Source organism: Mus caroli, unplaced genomic scaffold, assembly GCF_978045245.1.
Source record: "Mus caroli unplaced genomic scaffold, Mus_caroli_1 scaffold_12, whole genome shotgun sequence".
In the NCBI taxonomy this organism is placed as follows: Eukaryota; Metazoa; Chordata; class Mammalia; order Rodentia; family Muridae; genus Mus; species Mus caroli.
The window spans coordinates 14,921,872-14,939,501 of record NW_028227267.1 but is presented as its reverse complement, the minus strand read 5'-3'; the positions used below and the strand labels follow the sequence as shown (position 1 = coordinate 14,939,501).

Here is a 17,630-nt window from a genome sequence, read left to right as displayed (position 1 = left end):
CAAGAAGGAAACAAATAAGGAAAAAATGGCTTACAGTCAAAGTTTTCTGAACTGAGAACAACCAAAAACCAAGTCCTCATCTAACAAGTAATGAGTCTGAGGTGTTTCTGGAGGTGCCCACCTAGCCAACAGTGCACTGCACAACTTTACTGCAGTCTTGGTTCTGAACACAAACATGTTCTTCCAACTGCATGCCACTGCTGCATCCAACACTAGTGAATGCTGCCGTAACACCTCAGCTCAGATTCAAAGGCTGCTATATGTTAGTTTACCAAGTCTTCTGCTCGGAGAGAACAGACACGCAATCACCCATTTTTCTATTTGCTACTCCTTAGCATGTAAGCAACAAGCTACCACATTCTTGGGTTGTTATTGCTGGGTGGCACTGGTACATGCCTTTCATCTCAGCACTTGGGAGGCACAGGTAGATGAATCTGAGTTCAAGGCCAGCTTGCTCTACAAAGAGTTCCAGGACAACCAGGGCTACACAGAGAAACCCTGCCTTAAAAAACAAAAAACAAACAATAACAAACAAACAAACAGTTAAAAAAACTGCTGTTGAGTGTCATTTAAAAAAAAAAAAGGTAGTGTCACACACCTTTAGATCTAGAACTCAAGAGGCAGAGGCAGGGGATCTCGAGTTCAAGGCAAGCAAGGACTACAAAATGAGTTCCTAGGTAGCTGGGATACACAGAGAAACTTTGTCTTAAAAAAAAAAAAAAAAACAACAAAGAATTGTTACATGAATTTTGGCTCTTGGTTAGAATAGATTTAACAATTTCTAACTGATCCTGAACTCAGCATTTTGTATTATGAATTTATGTGGGGGGAGTCTTAGAATTGAGGACTATAAATAAATAAATAAATAAATAACACTGATGAACTCTGAGAAACAAAGAAGATCCCTCTGTCCTCAAGTATCAAATATTCAGCCAACGTAGTATTATGTACACTTGCCTTCTCAACTTAATAGCAAAATTATATGCATGCCAAAAGAATTATCTGGAGATAAATTTATGATATATTATCAGCAAATGTTTGATTTGCTAGAACCAAGGGCATGTGCCATGATACCCTTAAAATTTATTAATAATATACATAAGCCACTCGTGGTAGGCAAATACCTTTGTTCTTAGCACTTAGGAGGCAGAAATCTCTGAGTTTGAGGCCAGCCTGGTCTACAAGAAGAGTTCAAGGACAGGGGCCTGGAGAAATGGCTCAGAGGTTAAGCGCACCAAAGGACCCGAGTACAATCCCCAGCACCCACAGGGCAGCTCACAACTGTCTGTAATTCCAGTTCCAGGAGATCTGGAACCCTCACACAAACATACATGCAGGCAAAACACCAATGTGTATAAAAAAAAGTTAAGAAAAAAAAGAGTTCAAGGACAACCAGGGCTACACGGTGAGACTCTGCCCCCACAAAATTACACACACACACACACACACACAGACACACAATTTTACAAACTTAGGAAAAAAGTAAATCTACTTCCTTCTCAAAACTAATGCTAATTCCTGCTCCCCAGAGGGAGTTTACTCTATTTCATCCCACAGTAAATCTTCATAATGCACACACACACTCTACACCCTGCTTCCTTCGTGTCTCTCATCCACTATTTAATAATTTTGCTTAAGAACAGCTGTTCTTAAGCTTTTAGTCAATATAAACTTATATTCATACAAAAGTTATACTGAAACTCTTTCCTGTAAAACTCCTTGTAACTTTCTAGATCCAATGAAAGCCTCTATTTAAACAGATTTCTCTGTCTTACTGATGCTCTCCCTGCCTCTTCCTCCCCATCTCCCATTACTCCTCCTGGTACAACGGCATATAATGGCATTCTTCCTCCCTTCTATTTTTATTTCTCTTCCTATGGTCTTGCCCTTTGCCTTATCATAGCAACCTACACTCATGATTATAAACCAAACCTTGACATTATTACTATTTCTTCTCATAACTTCAAGCATAATATGTAATTATGGCATATATTATAAATATATTTATTAACATAAAATATAAATGTTTAGGCATAACATATAAAAATAGATAAAAAACAAAACCAAACAAACCCCAGTTCATCCCTACAAGCAGTACACCATCTTACAATACAGTCTCCCCAAACAAAGGCCCCGTGATCAAGCTCTAAGCCTACTTCTTTGTAATCCTTCACTGACCTTATAGCAATGATCTGATTGTTTCCAACTCCTGTGCCCTCTTACTATCATCAATTTATATGGAAAAAAAATCCTGGTCCATCTGAAAAACTTACAAGAATAAGTACTTACTACTCTTTTTTTCTTTCTTTCTTTCTTTTTTTTGGTTTTTCAAGACAGGGTTTCTCTGCATAGCCCTGGCTATCCTGGAACTCACTCTGTAGACCAGGCTGGCCTCGAACTCAGAAATCCGCCTGCCTCTGCCTCCCGAGTGCTGGGATTAGAGGCATGTGCCACCACGCCCGGCAGTACTTACTACTCTTAAGTCACCCAATTATTTGTATTTAATATTTTTGCCATATTGCTTCATTTCACACATTTAGATTCCTCCAGAGTAAGTTACAGATACACCTCCCTCTAACTACACATATCTCTGAGAACAGGGATGGACCTTCAGGCATCTGCTCCCTGAGAACTGCAGGACTGACTCTGCATCATCGGCTAATATGCAGCCATGGTCATACTTTTTAATTATCCTCAACATGTCCTTTGCAACTACATTTTCTTGATTAGGATTCAATTAACATGTCCCTTCAATTTCCCTCATGATTCCCCCTGGGTTTTATTATGACATTTCTGGAGAATCTAGATCAGCTATTATGCACAATGTTCCTTTTTGTATATCTATCTCCTAATGATCAAATTTAGGTTAAAGTTTTCTGAGGAGTGAGATTATCAGAATATCATCGAGGTGATGCTTTGAACATCCTATCCAGTGCCTAGGTTCAGTTTGCTCCACTGTGATGGTGGATCTGACCACGTGGTTAACGATGACCTTTGTCAGGTTCCAGCACTGTTTCCTCTGCAATGGAGTAATGTGGAAATTGGCCCTTCAATCATGTGAATATGCTGCTGCTCTGCGGTTGTCCATCAAATGGATATTAGCACCCACTAATAGCTTGCCAGAATCAGCTGCACATTGACGGATGCAGACACAGTCTCATTTCTCATCCAGTATTTCTCATCTGTTCCAGTCATAGAGTGTTTTCCTTTAAAATCCATTACTATCTTAAAAAAAAAAAAAAAACAGGAAGAATAGTTTATTGAGAATACAATAAGGGGCTGGTGAGATCGCTCAGTGGTTAAGAGCGCCGACTGCTCTTCCAAAGGTCCTGAGTTCAAATCCCAGCAACCACATGGTGGCTCACAACCATCCGTAACGAAATCTGATGCTCTCTTCTGCAGTGTCTGAAGACAGCTACAGTGTACTTAAATAAATAAATAAATAAAAGAATTCTGAGAATACACTAAGAGGTGAGCAGGCTGGGTACCAACTAGAATACTATTCCTTGGAACAGGCGGTCTCATTACTCTTTTTGATATCCCCACAAGATAGCTGCAAACGTAGCTCAATGTGCACTCTGCCCTGGGCTCAATCAATAGCAATGGAAAGCAAGGTGGTACTCCTTATTTTTAAAGATCACTGATGTAAAAACCTTACTGTTCTTTTTGTTTGTTTGTTTTTCATAATCAAACTATTTATTTTTATTTAATATATACTTAGTTTTATTCAGTATATAATAAGAACAGAATCAATCCCTGAATTAATTTGTACTATTACAAATAAATTTAATTAATATAAAATAGCCCATTACAAACAGCTTCCTAACAAAGTATCTCTCACACACTGCCCAGAATTTGAATCTGTGGCCCGCCTATCTCAGTTTCCAGAGTACAGGTATGAGCCACCATGCTTAGCAAAGCATATCCTTTGATGGCACCAAACACAGCAAATGGAGCACACATGCCAGCTCTAACCACAATGCAATTACCCTACTTACTACCACTGTGTGAGTCTAGAAACTTCTATAAACGCAGCATCTAGAAACAAAACTCACCTGTCCAGGAATATATCTGGGAGTGGTGGGTAGGTCTGCATGTCAGGCACTCGCTCATGAACGATAACCATAATGAAAGACGTAAACCCAAATACTATAAAGACATATACACAACTCAGGATGGTCTTCCAGTACTCTGGGTCCAGTCTTCGAGCAGAATGTTTGTTTTTGCCATTCATGTACTGGTACTGATCAGAACTCAAGTCAGGGATGGGCCCATCACAGCTGTGAGTGGGCTCTCCGTTACAGAGCCAGTCTGCACTCTGAAGAGCACTAAGGAATGGAGTCATGGGACTCATAGGACTGTCACTGTTGTAGCCCATCTCTTCCAAAACATCAATATGTATTTTCTGCAATTTTCGGACTGAGAGCATTAACCGTTTAATGTCTCCTAGGACTTTGATTTCCAGAGGAGGAGAACGGAGATCATATTCAGTCAGCGTGAGCAACGTGATTCCATCAAGGCGGTGCTTGTTGCATAAAATGTCCACATACTCAAAGAAACCTTCGTCCTTCAGCCACACAGCCACATGCTTGGTAGTCCAGCGGCGAATGCAGAGTTGACTAGGACCTGCCATTTCTTTCTCCACTTCCTGTCAAGGGAAAACAGGGAAACAAAACAAAACCTTGAATGTAGTTCAACATCTTCATTAAAAACCAAATGCAAGTACACATACCAAAACACAATAAAGTATCTATACTGCCCCCACTGGCATCTCTAGTCAGAGAAACAAAAGTGATTTAGCAACGAGTGATTCCAATAGATTAGCACTTTTATGAGGCTGACAGCAACGGTTCTGGTGTTATGGAGGGCTGTTGCTGAACCCAGGACTTAGAGGTAAGAGCAGTGATCTACCCTGATCTACCACCACAGCTTTAGCACTTTATAGAAAGGTATTTTACAAATGGCATTTCCACAGCATGTCAGCCATGATCACTTCAAAAGATTACTACTGAGAACAATGATGCACTGGATATAATGGGGGGGGGGGAGAGGGGGCATTTTAATACTTTTTATAAAATGTAATCTATAAAAGATATATTAGAAAAAATTAATTTCTGAAATTGTCTTGTCATAGAAAAAAATTCTCCATTTGAGGAGGAAAAGAACACAAATTATAGATGGTATTATTCCAGGAAACTGAATATAGATAGATTTGAACATTTCTATCTACTAGTTATGAAATAATTTATCTAACAGATTAAAGGTTTAAAAACAGCTGTGAGCTCAGTTCCTAATAGTTTTGTTGTTTTTCAGAGAGGGCTCCTCTGTGCAGCCCAGGCTGTCCTGGAACTAGATCTGTAGACCAGGATTGCCTCAAACTCACAAAGATCCACCTGCCTCTCTGACTCCTGAGAGCTGCGATTAAAGCATGCACCGACACTGCTGGCTCCTCCCTGCGAGTCCCACTGGAGAACTGAAAAGGCCCTTCTTAGAATTAGTTGTCAAAGTTTGAAAAAAAACTGACATGCCAATGAAGCAAAACTCAGATTATAGTTATAAAAGACTACTTAATACAGCTTTTTAAAGCACTCATGGTTTTTGCTGCTTTGATCTTACTCAGCTATTTATACTCTTTTTATTTTGTAAAACCTGGGTCTATTTCAATTTTTAAAATGTATCAGATACATGGGAGACAAAGGCCTATATGAGAAAGAAAAGGGTAACAAAAAACTTCTTCTCATGTGTCTACTTCTTAACTATTAAAGCCAGTGGGTTTTCTAGATTTAAAATAACTCACTATATTTCCTTCTGAGTTGTTTAAAAACAGGATAGGTTTTATTTAATCCACAATGATACAGTGACTATCTAGCTTTTTAAAAAAAAAGAATAAACCCAAGTGTCGTAAAATATTCTGGATAGATGTGTTATATATTTCTTTTGTGAACGTTCATTAGACTATAGTATTTGGGAAAAGGCTTGCTTTAAAAAGTGAAGCAAAACAATACAAATGAGTATCCCCCAGGACAAAGGTTTTCTACAACACCCAGGACAGCATCATCTTCCTCTCCTCCCTCTGGTCTCCTGATTTAACCTTCACTGTGGCTTTATAGCACACATTCTGGAGTCAGAAAACCTTCCTGGCTTCTCTAGGTTAAGGAAGTGAAAGGCAGGTGATAAACACTTGTCTAAGGCCTGTCATCACTGAACAAAAGCAGACATTTTAACTAGTAAGCTCACTCCTACCATCAAAAACATTCAGGAAATAAGAAACAGACATGAGAAAATTTACCCAAAAACAAAAATGTCCAGCATGACATCATCAACTCACATTTTTCTTTCCCAATCTTAGAAAATGAACATCCTACCACCCATCTACTACAGGGAGCACTGCTGCAAAGTTACATATGTAGAATTCCATTAACTATGGTTCTGCGATGTTTGAGTTTACACTCATTGCTGGGTGGTTTCATCCTCCCTGCTTCATCTGTATCCTCCTCCCCCGGTGCTGATTAAATCATCAGACTTGGATACCCAAGGAGATGTGCTGTAAACTCAGCAGCAGTTACCAAGCAGCAAACCTCATCTACAACAACCAACATTCCCCGCTCTATCTCTATTCTGCTCCTTTCCCTTCGCCAAGGGCTCACCGCCAGCGGGTTCCAAGTCACTCCCATCCTTGGAGCACGGCTCTTAGGACAATTTCATCTCATACTCGGAGCAAAATAATTTTCTCTTCTTTCATGTTTCTCCCCCACACTAACTCACCAGTTCTTTCAACTTCAATCAAGCTAGCTGCCTTTGATGCCCATGCTTTAGCCACTAGATAATTGGAGTTGTAACACAGAAGCCAGCCTTTGAGCCTGCTGTGAGAATGCCCTAAAAGCATGACACATTCCACTGCTCTGCCTCATCAGGTTAGTGCATGTCCTTTAATTGTGTGCTACTTCAGAATAGTTACAGGGCCACAGTAACCAATAGTTAGCTCCAACTGTGAGAGCATGTATTAAAGAAGAATATAAAAAATGATAGTAAGCTTTAAGGTCCATTTAATAACAGTCATGTTGAACCACAAGAATTGCAGGGAACAGAAGACTTTGAATAAAGAACATGTCAGATTACTAGTTCTATACAAACCAAATGAATTTTAGTCAATAAATGTTCAAGGATGCTTTCCATTTTAATAACTGATTCATATCAATTATCAGCAGGACCGCTGCTTCTGGCCAAGATATAAGAGCAGAACAAATTTTACTCTGATTTAAAATAATCAATCAATCAATAAAATATATGAAAAAACAACTCAAAATGCTAGACCATCAGCCACCCCCACCCCGACAGTAAACAACTGAGGTGAGCTCATATCACTTCAGCTTAATGCCTTGAAAGTGTTCAAGCCAGGAGAGCCATAAGGTGAGACACAGGTTCCTGTGTCTCTCTGAGGCCTGGCAGACATGCTGAGCTGAGCTGAGCTGATGGCTGTGACTGTATCTGTGGGCTGAATACAACAGAGACCCTCAGATGGGGCTATGCAGAGATCCACAAAAGGTCTCCCTTGAATACTCATCAGAACATGCATGAGATGGAAAAGAAACCATCCAAAAGGTTTCCTAACTTCACACACGGACAAGAAAAAGCCTATCTCAACCAGGCTGAACAATAATTCACAACCCATGGGGCTTTAGGAAGAACACACAACAATACCAGAAGGACAAAATAAAATCTAAACCATTGTTCTCCACTACGGCTAATTCTCCTCACTTTCCAGGGGTATCCTTCAGCATGTGGATGCAATCTTTATGGTCACTACTTGTGGAGAGGGTGACTAGCATGGAGAAGGTAGACACTAGAGATGCTGGTAAAATCTTATAGTGTTGCCAGCTGTGGTGGTACATACCATAACCTCAGCACTCTGGAGGCCACCGCAAGAGGACAGAGAGAGTTCAAGGCCAGAGTGAACCACAGAGAGAGAATTTAGGAGGACTAGATAGTGAGAGCCTCTGTGCTGCCTGAATTGATCTAACTTGACAACAGGTTAGAGTAATTTGAGAGGAGGGGACCCCAGCTGAGAAATGCCTCCACAAAAGACTGGGCTGTAAGCATGCCTGGAGAGCATTTTCTTAATTAGTGATTGATGATGGAGAACCCAGCCCATTGTGGGTGGGGCCATCCCTAGGTTGGTGGTTCTGGGTTCTATAAGAAAGCAGGCAGAGCAAGCTATTAGAGCAAGCCAGTAAACAGCACCCCTCCCTGGCCACTGCATCAGCTCTTGCCTCTAGATTCTTATCCTGACCTTCGGTGATGAACAATGATGTAGAAGTATAAGCCAAAATAAATGTTTTTAATCCTAGCATTCAGGAGACAGAGGCAAGTAGATCTCTATGAGTTCAAGGCCAGCCTGGTTATATAGCAAGTTCCATACCAGCCAGATCTACATAGAGACCCTGCCTCAAAACAAAAAACAGCAGAAAACTATGGGGGTAACTAGAATTATCTCTCTGAAAACAAAGAACTGTTTGGCCCTTAAATGTTATTTTGCTGCTAATGAGAAAAATTACCCTAGGGAAGACTTTTCTCTGCATCTTGTGACTTCAGGAATATTTCTAACATATATAAGAATATAAAGGTATCTAGAATCCATAAACAAGACATTGAAATTCATGAAAACGATCCCATAGAAACTGACCAGAACAGAGAGAGATAACAGAATTTAGCTGGGCGTGGTGGCGTCCGCCTTTAACCCCAGCACTTGGGAGGCAGAGGCAGGCGAATTTCTGAGTTCAAGGCCAGCCTGGTCTACAGAGTGAGTTCCAGGACAGCCAGGGCTACACAGAGAAACCCTGTCTCGAAAAATCATCCCCCCCAAAGAAATTTATGTAATGATAACTGTACTATACATTTAAGTATGTTAAATAGAAAGCAGGCATGCTGGGACACGCCTATAACCAGCACTAAAGAGGACGAGTCAGTAACATCTAAAATTTGGGGCTAGTCTAGGCTACACAGTGAGTGTGGGGCAAAGCCCCGCTGGACAGTGAGGCCAGGTCTTCTTCCCTCAGGAACTAGAAAGAGAGAAAATTAGGCACTCGAACCTGTGTTCTCAGATATGGCCTACTTTCTCTCTGAGCTCCTCCTTCCTTCTTTCTCTTAGCCATCTTGTTTTAAATCTATGTTGAAAACATCTCTTAATAAAAATCTCTGCCAGGCAGTGGTGGCGCCCACCTTTAATCCCAGTACTTGGGAGGCAGAGGCAGGCGGATTTCTGAAGGGCCAGCCTGGTCTACAGAGTGAGTTCCAGGACAGCCAGGGCTACACAGAGAAACCCTGTCTCAAAAACAAAGAAACAAACCAACCTCCAACTCTGAGACTAGAGAGATGACTCCACAGTGAGGAGCAACTGCAGCTCCTCCAGAGGACTCAGGTTGGCATTCAGATGGCAACTCACGTTTGTCTATAAGCCTAGGCGCAGGGGAATCTAGCGTTCTCTTCTGGCTTTTATGGGCACCAGGCACACACATGGTGTACAGACACACATCATGCAGGCACAACGCCCATAAATAAACATAAAATGATTTAAAAATGTAATTCCCAACTATGGAGGCTGGAGAGAGGGCTCAGCGGTTAAAGGACATGATGCTCTTATAAAGGACCTGAGACTACAAGTCGGGTGGCTCACAGCTCCCTGTAGCTCCATCTCTAGGTGCTCTTTACCAACACCTAAAATCATGTGCACATACCCGAAGACAGATACCTATGTGTGCACACATGAAATGAAATGGATCATAAAAGCCCCAGCTCTGCTTCAAAGGGGCTCACCCTGAGATCCTTTTCTGCATAAACACCACTAATCCCAGTTTGGTCTAAGTTGAAGTCCCTAAAAGATTTGGGGAATTCCTTGGGTTGCTGGAGTGACAGGGTGGAACTCAGCCTCCTTCTCTTACCCTCTTGATATGACTTTCTTACGCATGTTCCCCTTGAAGGACAGCTGATTCCCTTCAAATGACAACTCCCTCCCATCTATGTCCTTCTTGTGTCTCCCCAGGAGCAGACAGGTTAAAACTTGGTAAGTAGGGCCCATGTTCCTATTTAGCATGGAAGAAATTACAGACAACTTCAAAGGGATCAGCTGGGCATGAGTTTAATCCCACAGCTCAGGAGACAGCGGCAGGTAGATTGCTGTGACCTCAAGTTCTGCCTGATCTATACAGTGCGTTCCAGGACAGGCAGGGCTACATAATGCAACCATGTCTACAGGTAGGGGTGTGTGTGTGTGTGTGTGTGTGTGTGAGAGAGAGACAGAGACAGAGACAGAGACAGTGAGAGACAGAGAGAGACGGAGAGAGAGAAAGGAGGCAGGGCAGAAAGAAACACAGGAAAAATTATATGGGAAGAGAAATCCCTCACTCTGAAGTCTGACTGAAGCCTCCTGTTTACTGAGAAGCAGGAATCCAGCACAATTAACAACTTCTGTAAAAGCTACCAACAATAGAGATACTCCTTTCACACATAGATGTTCTATGTTAAAGTTATAAATGACCAGGCATAAAGCCTAAATGTGTCTGACCCACTGTGAAGCCTCATTCTTTTCCCTAAATATTTTTCTGAAAATCTCAAACAAGACTGTTAACTTCGCTTACAGCAAAGGCACCTCGAGATCTAGACTTTTACCTTATCAGTCCTGTCCAGTGCCCTTCAGGATCTCCTTTAGTTTTTTGCAACCCCCTTTGATAACTGCTTCAAATTCACCAAAATCACATCCCTAAGTGTTGTAAGGACAATGAAGTGGCTCTCAGAGAGGCTACACCACAGCCCTGCTTTCTTCCTGAGCAGCTCCTCCCAACCCAGCTTAACATCTATAAAACTCATTAACAGCTAACAACCCCCAACTCTGCTCTAAGGAGGGGGCGGGGGAAGGGAGGGGGAGGGGAAGAGAGAATATTACCACAGTAATGGCAATAAAAGAGATGAGGACAGACATCATTAACGGGGTGAGGTGGGGGGTGGGGGGAGGGGCTGGGCTGCAAGATGGTTCTGTGGGTAAAGGCATTTGCTGCCAAGCCAGACAACCTGAGTTTGATGCCTGGAACACACATGTGAAAAGAGAGAATAGGCTCTGTCAAGTTGTCTGCTGACCTAATCCTGACTTCCTGCATAAATAAATGCAAACAAAACACTCAAATCTTTAAAGAAATTGAGTATGTAATACACTCTTACCAAGAAAATTTCAGGCCCAGAGGGCTTCACTGGTGGTGTGCTGGCTCAGGCCTTTAATCCCAGCACTTGGGAGGTAGAGGTAAGGGGGTCTCTAAATTCAAGGCCAGCCAGAGTGAATTCCAGGACAACCTGAGCTACATAGAGAAACTGTCTTGAAAAGCTAACCAACCAAATAAATACAATTCTCTACAAGCCCTTCAAGGAAAGGCTATTTATGAATTAAGTCCTGAAAACAGAATCAAGAGATAACAAAAAAGCCAATACAATGAACTGTTAGCCCTCATGCACAGAGCTACAAAAACAAATTTAATGACATAAAATTAAAACCAAGTGGCATTTATCTCAACAATGCCAAGCTAATTTTGTATCTGAAAATAAAAGTAGCCAACTCCCCATATTAACAAGGTAAGAGAGCAAAACCACAAAACCATCAAACTATGAAGAAAACATTTGACAAAATTCATCCATCATTTCTGATTGTAAAAACCCATCAAACTAAAAATACAAAGAAATAGCACAACTTGATAAAAGCATCTTTGAGGAGCCTGCTAGTATCAGATTTCATGAGGAAAGCCTTCGTCTTGATGCCTGGGATAAAGATGATTCTTGATGCCCCTAGTAAACATCAAAGGCTCTAACAAAGGCAACAAGGCCAAGTGAAGCAAAAGGTGTGTAGATAACCCGACCGCTCGCTCATACAGAAGCCCCAAAGGTGCTGTGGTAGGAAATCCACTAAAACCGGAAAACAAGGATGACAGACACACAGTCAGTAAGCGGTCCACAGTTAGGGGACCAACGGTGCACATAGCTCAGTGGTGGAGTGCATGCTCATACGGAGGAAGGCCTACTAAAAACCCATCCCCAACACATACATACATGCATACATACAATGCATACAAGCATGCATATTGGCCAGATGTGGTGGCACATGCCTAGAGTCCTAGCACCTGGAAGGCAGAGGCAGGGAAATCTCTGTGACTTCCAGGCTAGTCTAACTTACATAACAAGTTCCAGGCCAGCAGAGGCTACACAGTGAGACCCTGTCTCAAAAAAACAAAACAAAACTAAACTAAACAATCAAACAAACATCAACAACAACTACAACCACAAAAGTGTCTAAAGAATTAATATGAAGTTTAGCAAGAGCATTACATAAAAGTTAAATATCCACCATCAACTACAGGCCTGGCTCAGGTGGTGAACTGCTTGAACACTCACTGGATTCCCAGTACCTATGTGAGAACCACTTAAAAAGACTGAGGGGGCGGGGCAGAAAAGGAGCAGGGCACCAGCCCCAGCAGTGGGGAGGTGGAGACAGGTGGATCCATCCCTACAGCGAGCGCACAGGCCAGTCAGCCACCCAAATGTGTAGGCTCCAAGTTCCCACATTCAGTGAGCGATCTCATCTCAAAAACAAACATGCATATGTATGTATGTATATATGTATGCATTTGTATATACGTGATACATATTCAAGGAGCATTTTAAAACTATAAAAATTACAACCTATAAAACTAATAGTTATATTTCTCTCACATATAAAATTTCTCTAAAGGAGACCTTATCCTGGCACAAGTGCTGATGAGTGTTCTGAAACATGGAGACTACACTGTACCAGTCACCACACTGGCATGTCCAATTCCTCACTGTTAACAGCTGTTCACCAAGTTATCACTATTACCATATCACCACAGGTTGCATTTCTATAAAGAGAATACATATATCAAAGACTCCAAGAGGTTATCTAAACACTAGCGCAATGACATCATTCCATCTTGATTCACTGTGGTTGGCTGTGCTGCTGAGGCTCACGGAGTGACCCTGCCTGGCTCGGTGCACACTAACTGTAACCCTTTGTTTCCCACAGGGCTGGGGTCCCATGCATGTACACTATTGGCATCTGGATCCACATTTAAGAGCACTGCACACAAAGCATGTTCCTCTCCCAAAGGTATTTTGTTTTGGCACTACTGGGGACTGAAGCCAAGCCTCCTGTACTCTCTCCAAGGGCTCTATCCCCAAGACCCCCAGGGCTGAAGTGTTAACTGGCATGTATAAGCGAAGCATTGCAATTTGAGATAAAAACTAAAAGCACATTCTGAAGTCATGAGCAACTAAGAAATCCTGCAACAAAGGTTAATACTGTCTTATCAAGACACAAAGTCCACTCCTGCACTCAGCCTTGGTCTATCAGGCGGTCTTAGTTCATTCTAAGTTATAGATAATAGATAAAATGAAAGTAGCTGACTGTTCTGTATAGCATGCAACAAATAACACTTTATCTTTTGTATGTACTCTGGTTACTCAGTTAAGACTTACTGAGCACATCGGCTGTCTTAAACTTCTCTTCTGATCAGATTAGTTTAAATCCTGCTGACTAAAGAGTTCAGAGTTCAATCCCTACCACCCTCGGTTGCTTGAGTCAGGCCTCACTAGGAGCCCAAGATGAGCTCCACATTGAGGATTACTAGTGAGCACCACCATGCTCAGCTTGAGTCCAGTATATTTCCTAGAATGCATTTATTTACTTGTTGGGGGAGGGGAGGTACATGCACCTGCGTGTGCAGACATGTCTGCTCCATCACAGAGATGGCCTGCTCTATCACAGAGATGTCCTTCTCCATCACAGAGATAGCCTGCTCCATCACAGAGATAGCCTGCTCCATCACAGAGATAGCCTGCTCCATCACAGAGATAGCCTGCTCTATTGCAGAGATATCTGCTCTATCACAGAGATAGCCTGCTCTATCACTTCCCATCCTGTTCTCACTAAACTAAGATGGTGGTCAGTAAGCCCCAGTAACCCATACTGTCTCCACTCGCAACAGTGTAATGCTGAGGTTACAGATGCCCTCCTCCACAGGTCCTCCAGACTTGTGCAGCAAGCACCCTACCTGTAAGAGTCATTTCTCCAACCTCTGGGATGATATGTTTCTATTTCTAGCTATCTATCTTTGTGAAATGAAAAAAAAAAGGTTAAAATAAATCTAACTTGAAGTCTGTTTTATTTTTTTTAAAGATAATTTAATTCTAAACTGAGGGTAGGGTTTTGTGAACATCATTGTTATCTAAATTATTTATATAACTCAAAAGAGATATAATTTGTTTTTGGAACAGGATCTCCTTTAACCCACTATATAACCAAGGATAGCCTTGAATCCCTGACTCTTAGCCACCCAAATGCTAGAATCATAGGTGAGACAAGGTGGCCTCTGATCTGTGGTTCTCCGGCCTAACTGTGCTAGTACAGACAAGCCACCACCCTGAGCTTGAGTTCAGCTTATTTTCTATGATATTCTATTTACCTCCTTGATGAAATGAGAACAGCTTAGAATAAACACCAGCTTTAAATCTGCTGTTCTGGCCGAGCAATGGTGGCGCACACCTTTAATTCCAGCACTTGGGAGGCAGAGGCAGGAGAATTTCTGGTCAGTGGTTGGTGTTGTGTTAGAGTTGAAGCTCATGTCCAGACAGACCACACCAGGCCAATACAGTTCCATGTGAGAGAGGTTTATTATGGGGGAAGGGGGCAAAAGGTGGTGACAAAGATGAAGGGGGTAAAAGAACAGAGGTCAGGAGGGTCTGCCTTTTATTTGGGTTGTGATGTAACTGCTTGCAGGTAAGGATGGGAAGTGAGCCAGGTAGATGCTGGGAATGTGGGAATGCATGGCAATTGCCATGGCAACAGATGCAAGAGTTCCTGTTGCCTGTGGGTGATGTCACCTTCATCACTGGATTTGGAGGCGACCTGCAACTATAAGGCCGGTTCCTGATGCCAACAGTTGGTCATAAACACAAACCCTGGACGATACGGTGATTAGTATAACTACCCAGATGGAGGTTTATGAAAGCATTTGGCTTTGAGACTGGAGATACAGCTCAGTAGTTTAGAGCACTTTTTCTTCCAAAGGACCCAAGTCCTGTTCCCAGTCCCCACACTGGCTCCAGAATCACCACATACACGTGTATGTATGCATGCAGTCACATACACAACTAAAAATAATAAAATACATCTTAACATAGCTGCCTTTTTATTCCTTTCTTTCTTTCTTTCTTTCTTTCTTTCTTTCTTTCTTTCTTTCTAAGGCAAGGTCTCATATAGGTCACTATAGAACACATCAGAAAATTTAAGCCACAGTGAAGACTACTATACCTACACCTATCATATAACCATATAACCCATCAATTAGACTCCTGACTATCTCCTCCAAAGAAATGAGAACATATGTTGACACAAACTCCTACATGCAAATGACTGCAGCACTATTTGTAGTAGTTGAGATGTCCAAGAAACCAAAAGATTCCATGTCGACAACCCAGCAATAAAAATGAGTGAGTTATTGTATATTCAATACTTTGGGTGAGTTTCAAGGGCATTAGACTTGAGGGAAAGCCAGTCTTAAAAGATCATATACTGTGTGGTTCTACTGATGGAACACTTTTAACCTGACAGGATTATATAAATGGAATTGATTAGTTGTTGCCAAGAATTAGAGAGATGGAAGAGAAGGAACAACCCTTCACTGGGATTGGAACAATAATTATAAGAATCTATTCTTGATAAAATGACAGTTTCTGTTTGATACTATTCTACAGTTATGTAAGATATGACTACAGCAGAAAAGTGGATAAAAGTGCATGGGTTTTCTGTACTTTTTAAAAACAAAACAAGAGTTTGCTACTCCCTGTTAGTCAATATTTCAAAGGAAGAAGTTTAAAAGTTCTTTTTCTCTTTAAAGAACTACAAACTGGAAATGGCCTTTTCTAGTTTGAAAAAAGTATGAGAAGCTGGAGTCCCAGCATGCACTGCTCTTCCAGGACCCAGAGTCGGTTCCCATTACCCAATCAGGAGGCTTCTAACCACCTGTAACTCTAGCTCCAGGAGATCTGACATTCTAGCCTCCACAGGCACCTGCACTCACATGCACATGTGCATGCACACACACAATTAAAAAAAAAACAAAAATAAATAATTAAAAACTATTAATAGTTATTCCTAGGGTGGGTTCTTCACTATAACTTTCTTTCTTTTTTTTTTTTTTTTTTTTTTGGTTTTTTCCCGAGACAGGGTTTCTCTGTGTAGCCCTGGCTGTCCTGGAACTCACTTTGTAGACCAGGCTGGCCTCAAACTCAGAAATCCTCCTGCCTCTGCCTCCCAAGTGCTGGGGTTAAAGGCATGTGCCACCACGCCCGGCTCACTCTAACTTTTTAAAGTTTGTTTTGTATGTTTAGTATGTAATGCTTGATGATTAGAAAGAAAAAGAATTTTAGAAAATTAAAACACTAGTTTCAGTGAAGTATACTTCACTTAAATAGATATAAACAGAAAATCAGATAATTTGTGTATGTCTACAAACACTAATAGAAGATACAGAATGCTGAGTCAATCAGCAAACCATAACTACAGACCAACTCTGTCCCCTGTTAACTGTACCTGTAACTCAAAAATGCTTTCGGCTTTATTCCAGGGAGAACCAAGAGATCGTAAACAGTTATCTGAGGCTCTGAACACATCACTTTGGTAATCAGCAGGACAGAATACTTACAATGTTAACACTGGCAGTGATCTAAGATCTAGTATAACTGTTCAATACCCAGTAGAATAAACTAAGGGTAAGGAGCTAAATTTGAGAGAGCATGCCAACAGAATCTGATATAAAACTTAGATAGAAAGAACAATGGTTAAGAGTGCTGTCTCCTGAGCCAGGTGGTGGCAGAGGTGGTGGCTGAGGCGGCGGCGGCAGCAGCAGTGGCAGTGCACACCTTCAATTCCAGCACTTGGGAAGCAGAGGCAAGTGCATCTCTCAGTTTGAGACTAGCCTGGATGCCTTTAATCCAAGGACTCTGGAGGCAGAGGCAGACAAACCTCTGAGTTTGAGACCAGCCTGGTCTACAGAGTGAGTTCCAAGACAGCGAGGGCTACACAGAGAAACCCTGTCTCAAAAAACCAAGAGTGCTGCCTCCCAGCTGGCCAGATGGCACAAATATGAGTTTGACACCCAGGAACCACATGCCAGGAGAGAGCAAAAGCTGAAAGCTGTCATCTGATCTGATGCAAAGGAGGCTCTGGTATATGTCACAGTGTGGGGTATAGGTACACTCACAAATAAGTAAACCAATAGATTATACACAACAACATTTAATATGAAATGTAAGTTAAGTATTTCAACAGCAGTGGTATTACTTACAAATTCTTTTCAGTGCTACAGCTTAAACCCAGGGCCTCAGACATACTGGCAAATGCTCTATCTCCAAGCTACACTCCTAGCACTTACCAACAGTGTGTGTGGTGGGGTGGGGGGTGGGGGGGGTGTCTCATAACACTGGCTGTCCTGGAACTTACTAGGAAAACTAGGCTGGCCTCCAATTCAGAGTTCTGCATGCCTCTGCCTCCAGAGTGCTGGAATTAAGAGTATAAA

The 17,630-nt window shown here is 41.8% G+C and overlaps 1 protein-coding gene across 3 annotated transcripts in view; it reads right to left on the bottom strand.

The window, feature by feature from the left end:
- The window catches only part of Samd8 (sterile alpha motif domain containing 8), a 47,339-nt gene that overhangs the window by 17,963 nt on the left and 11,746 nt on the right, over positions 1-17,630 (bottom strand). For all 3 annotated transcript variants that reach the window (XM_021182431.3, XM_021182432.3, XM_029469052.2), the window contains exon 2: positions 4,056-4,648. In XM_021182431.3, the coding sequence (XP_021038090.1) occupies positions 4,056-4,648 (593 nt within the window). The remainder of the gene's footprint in view (positions 1-4,055; positions 4,649-17,630) is intronic.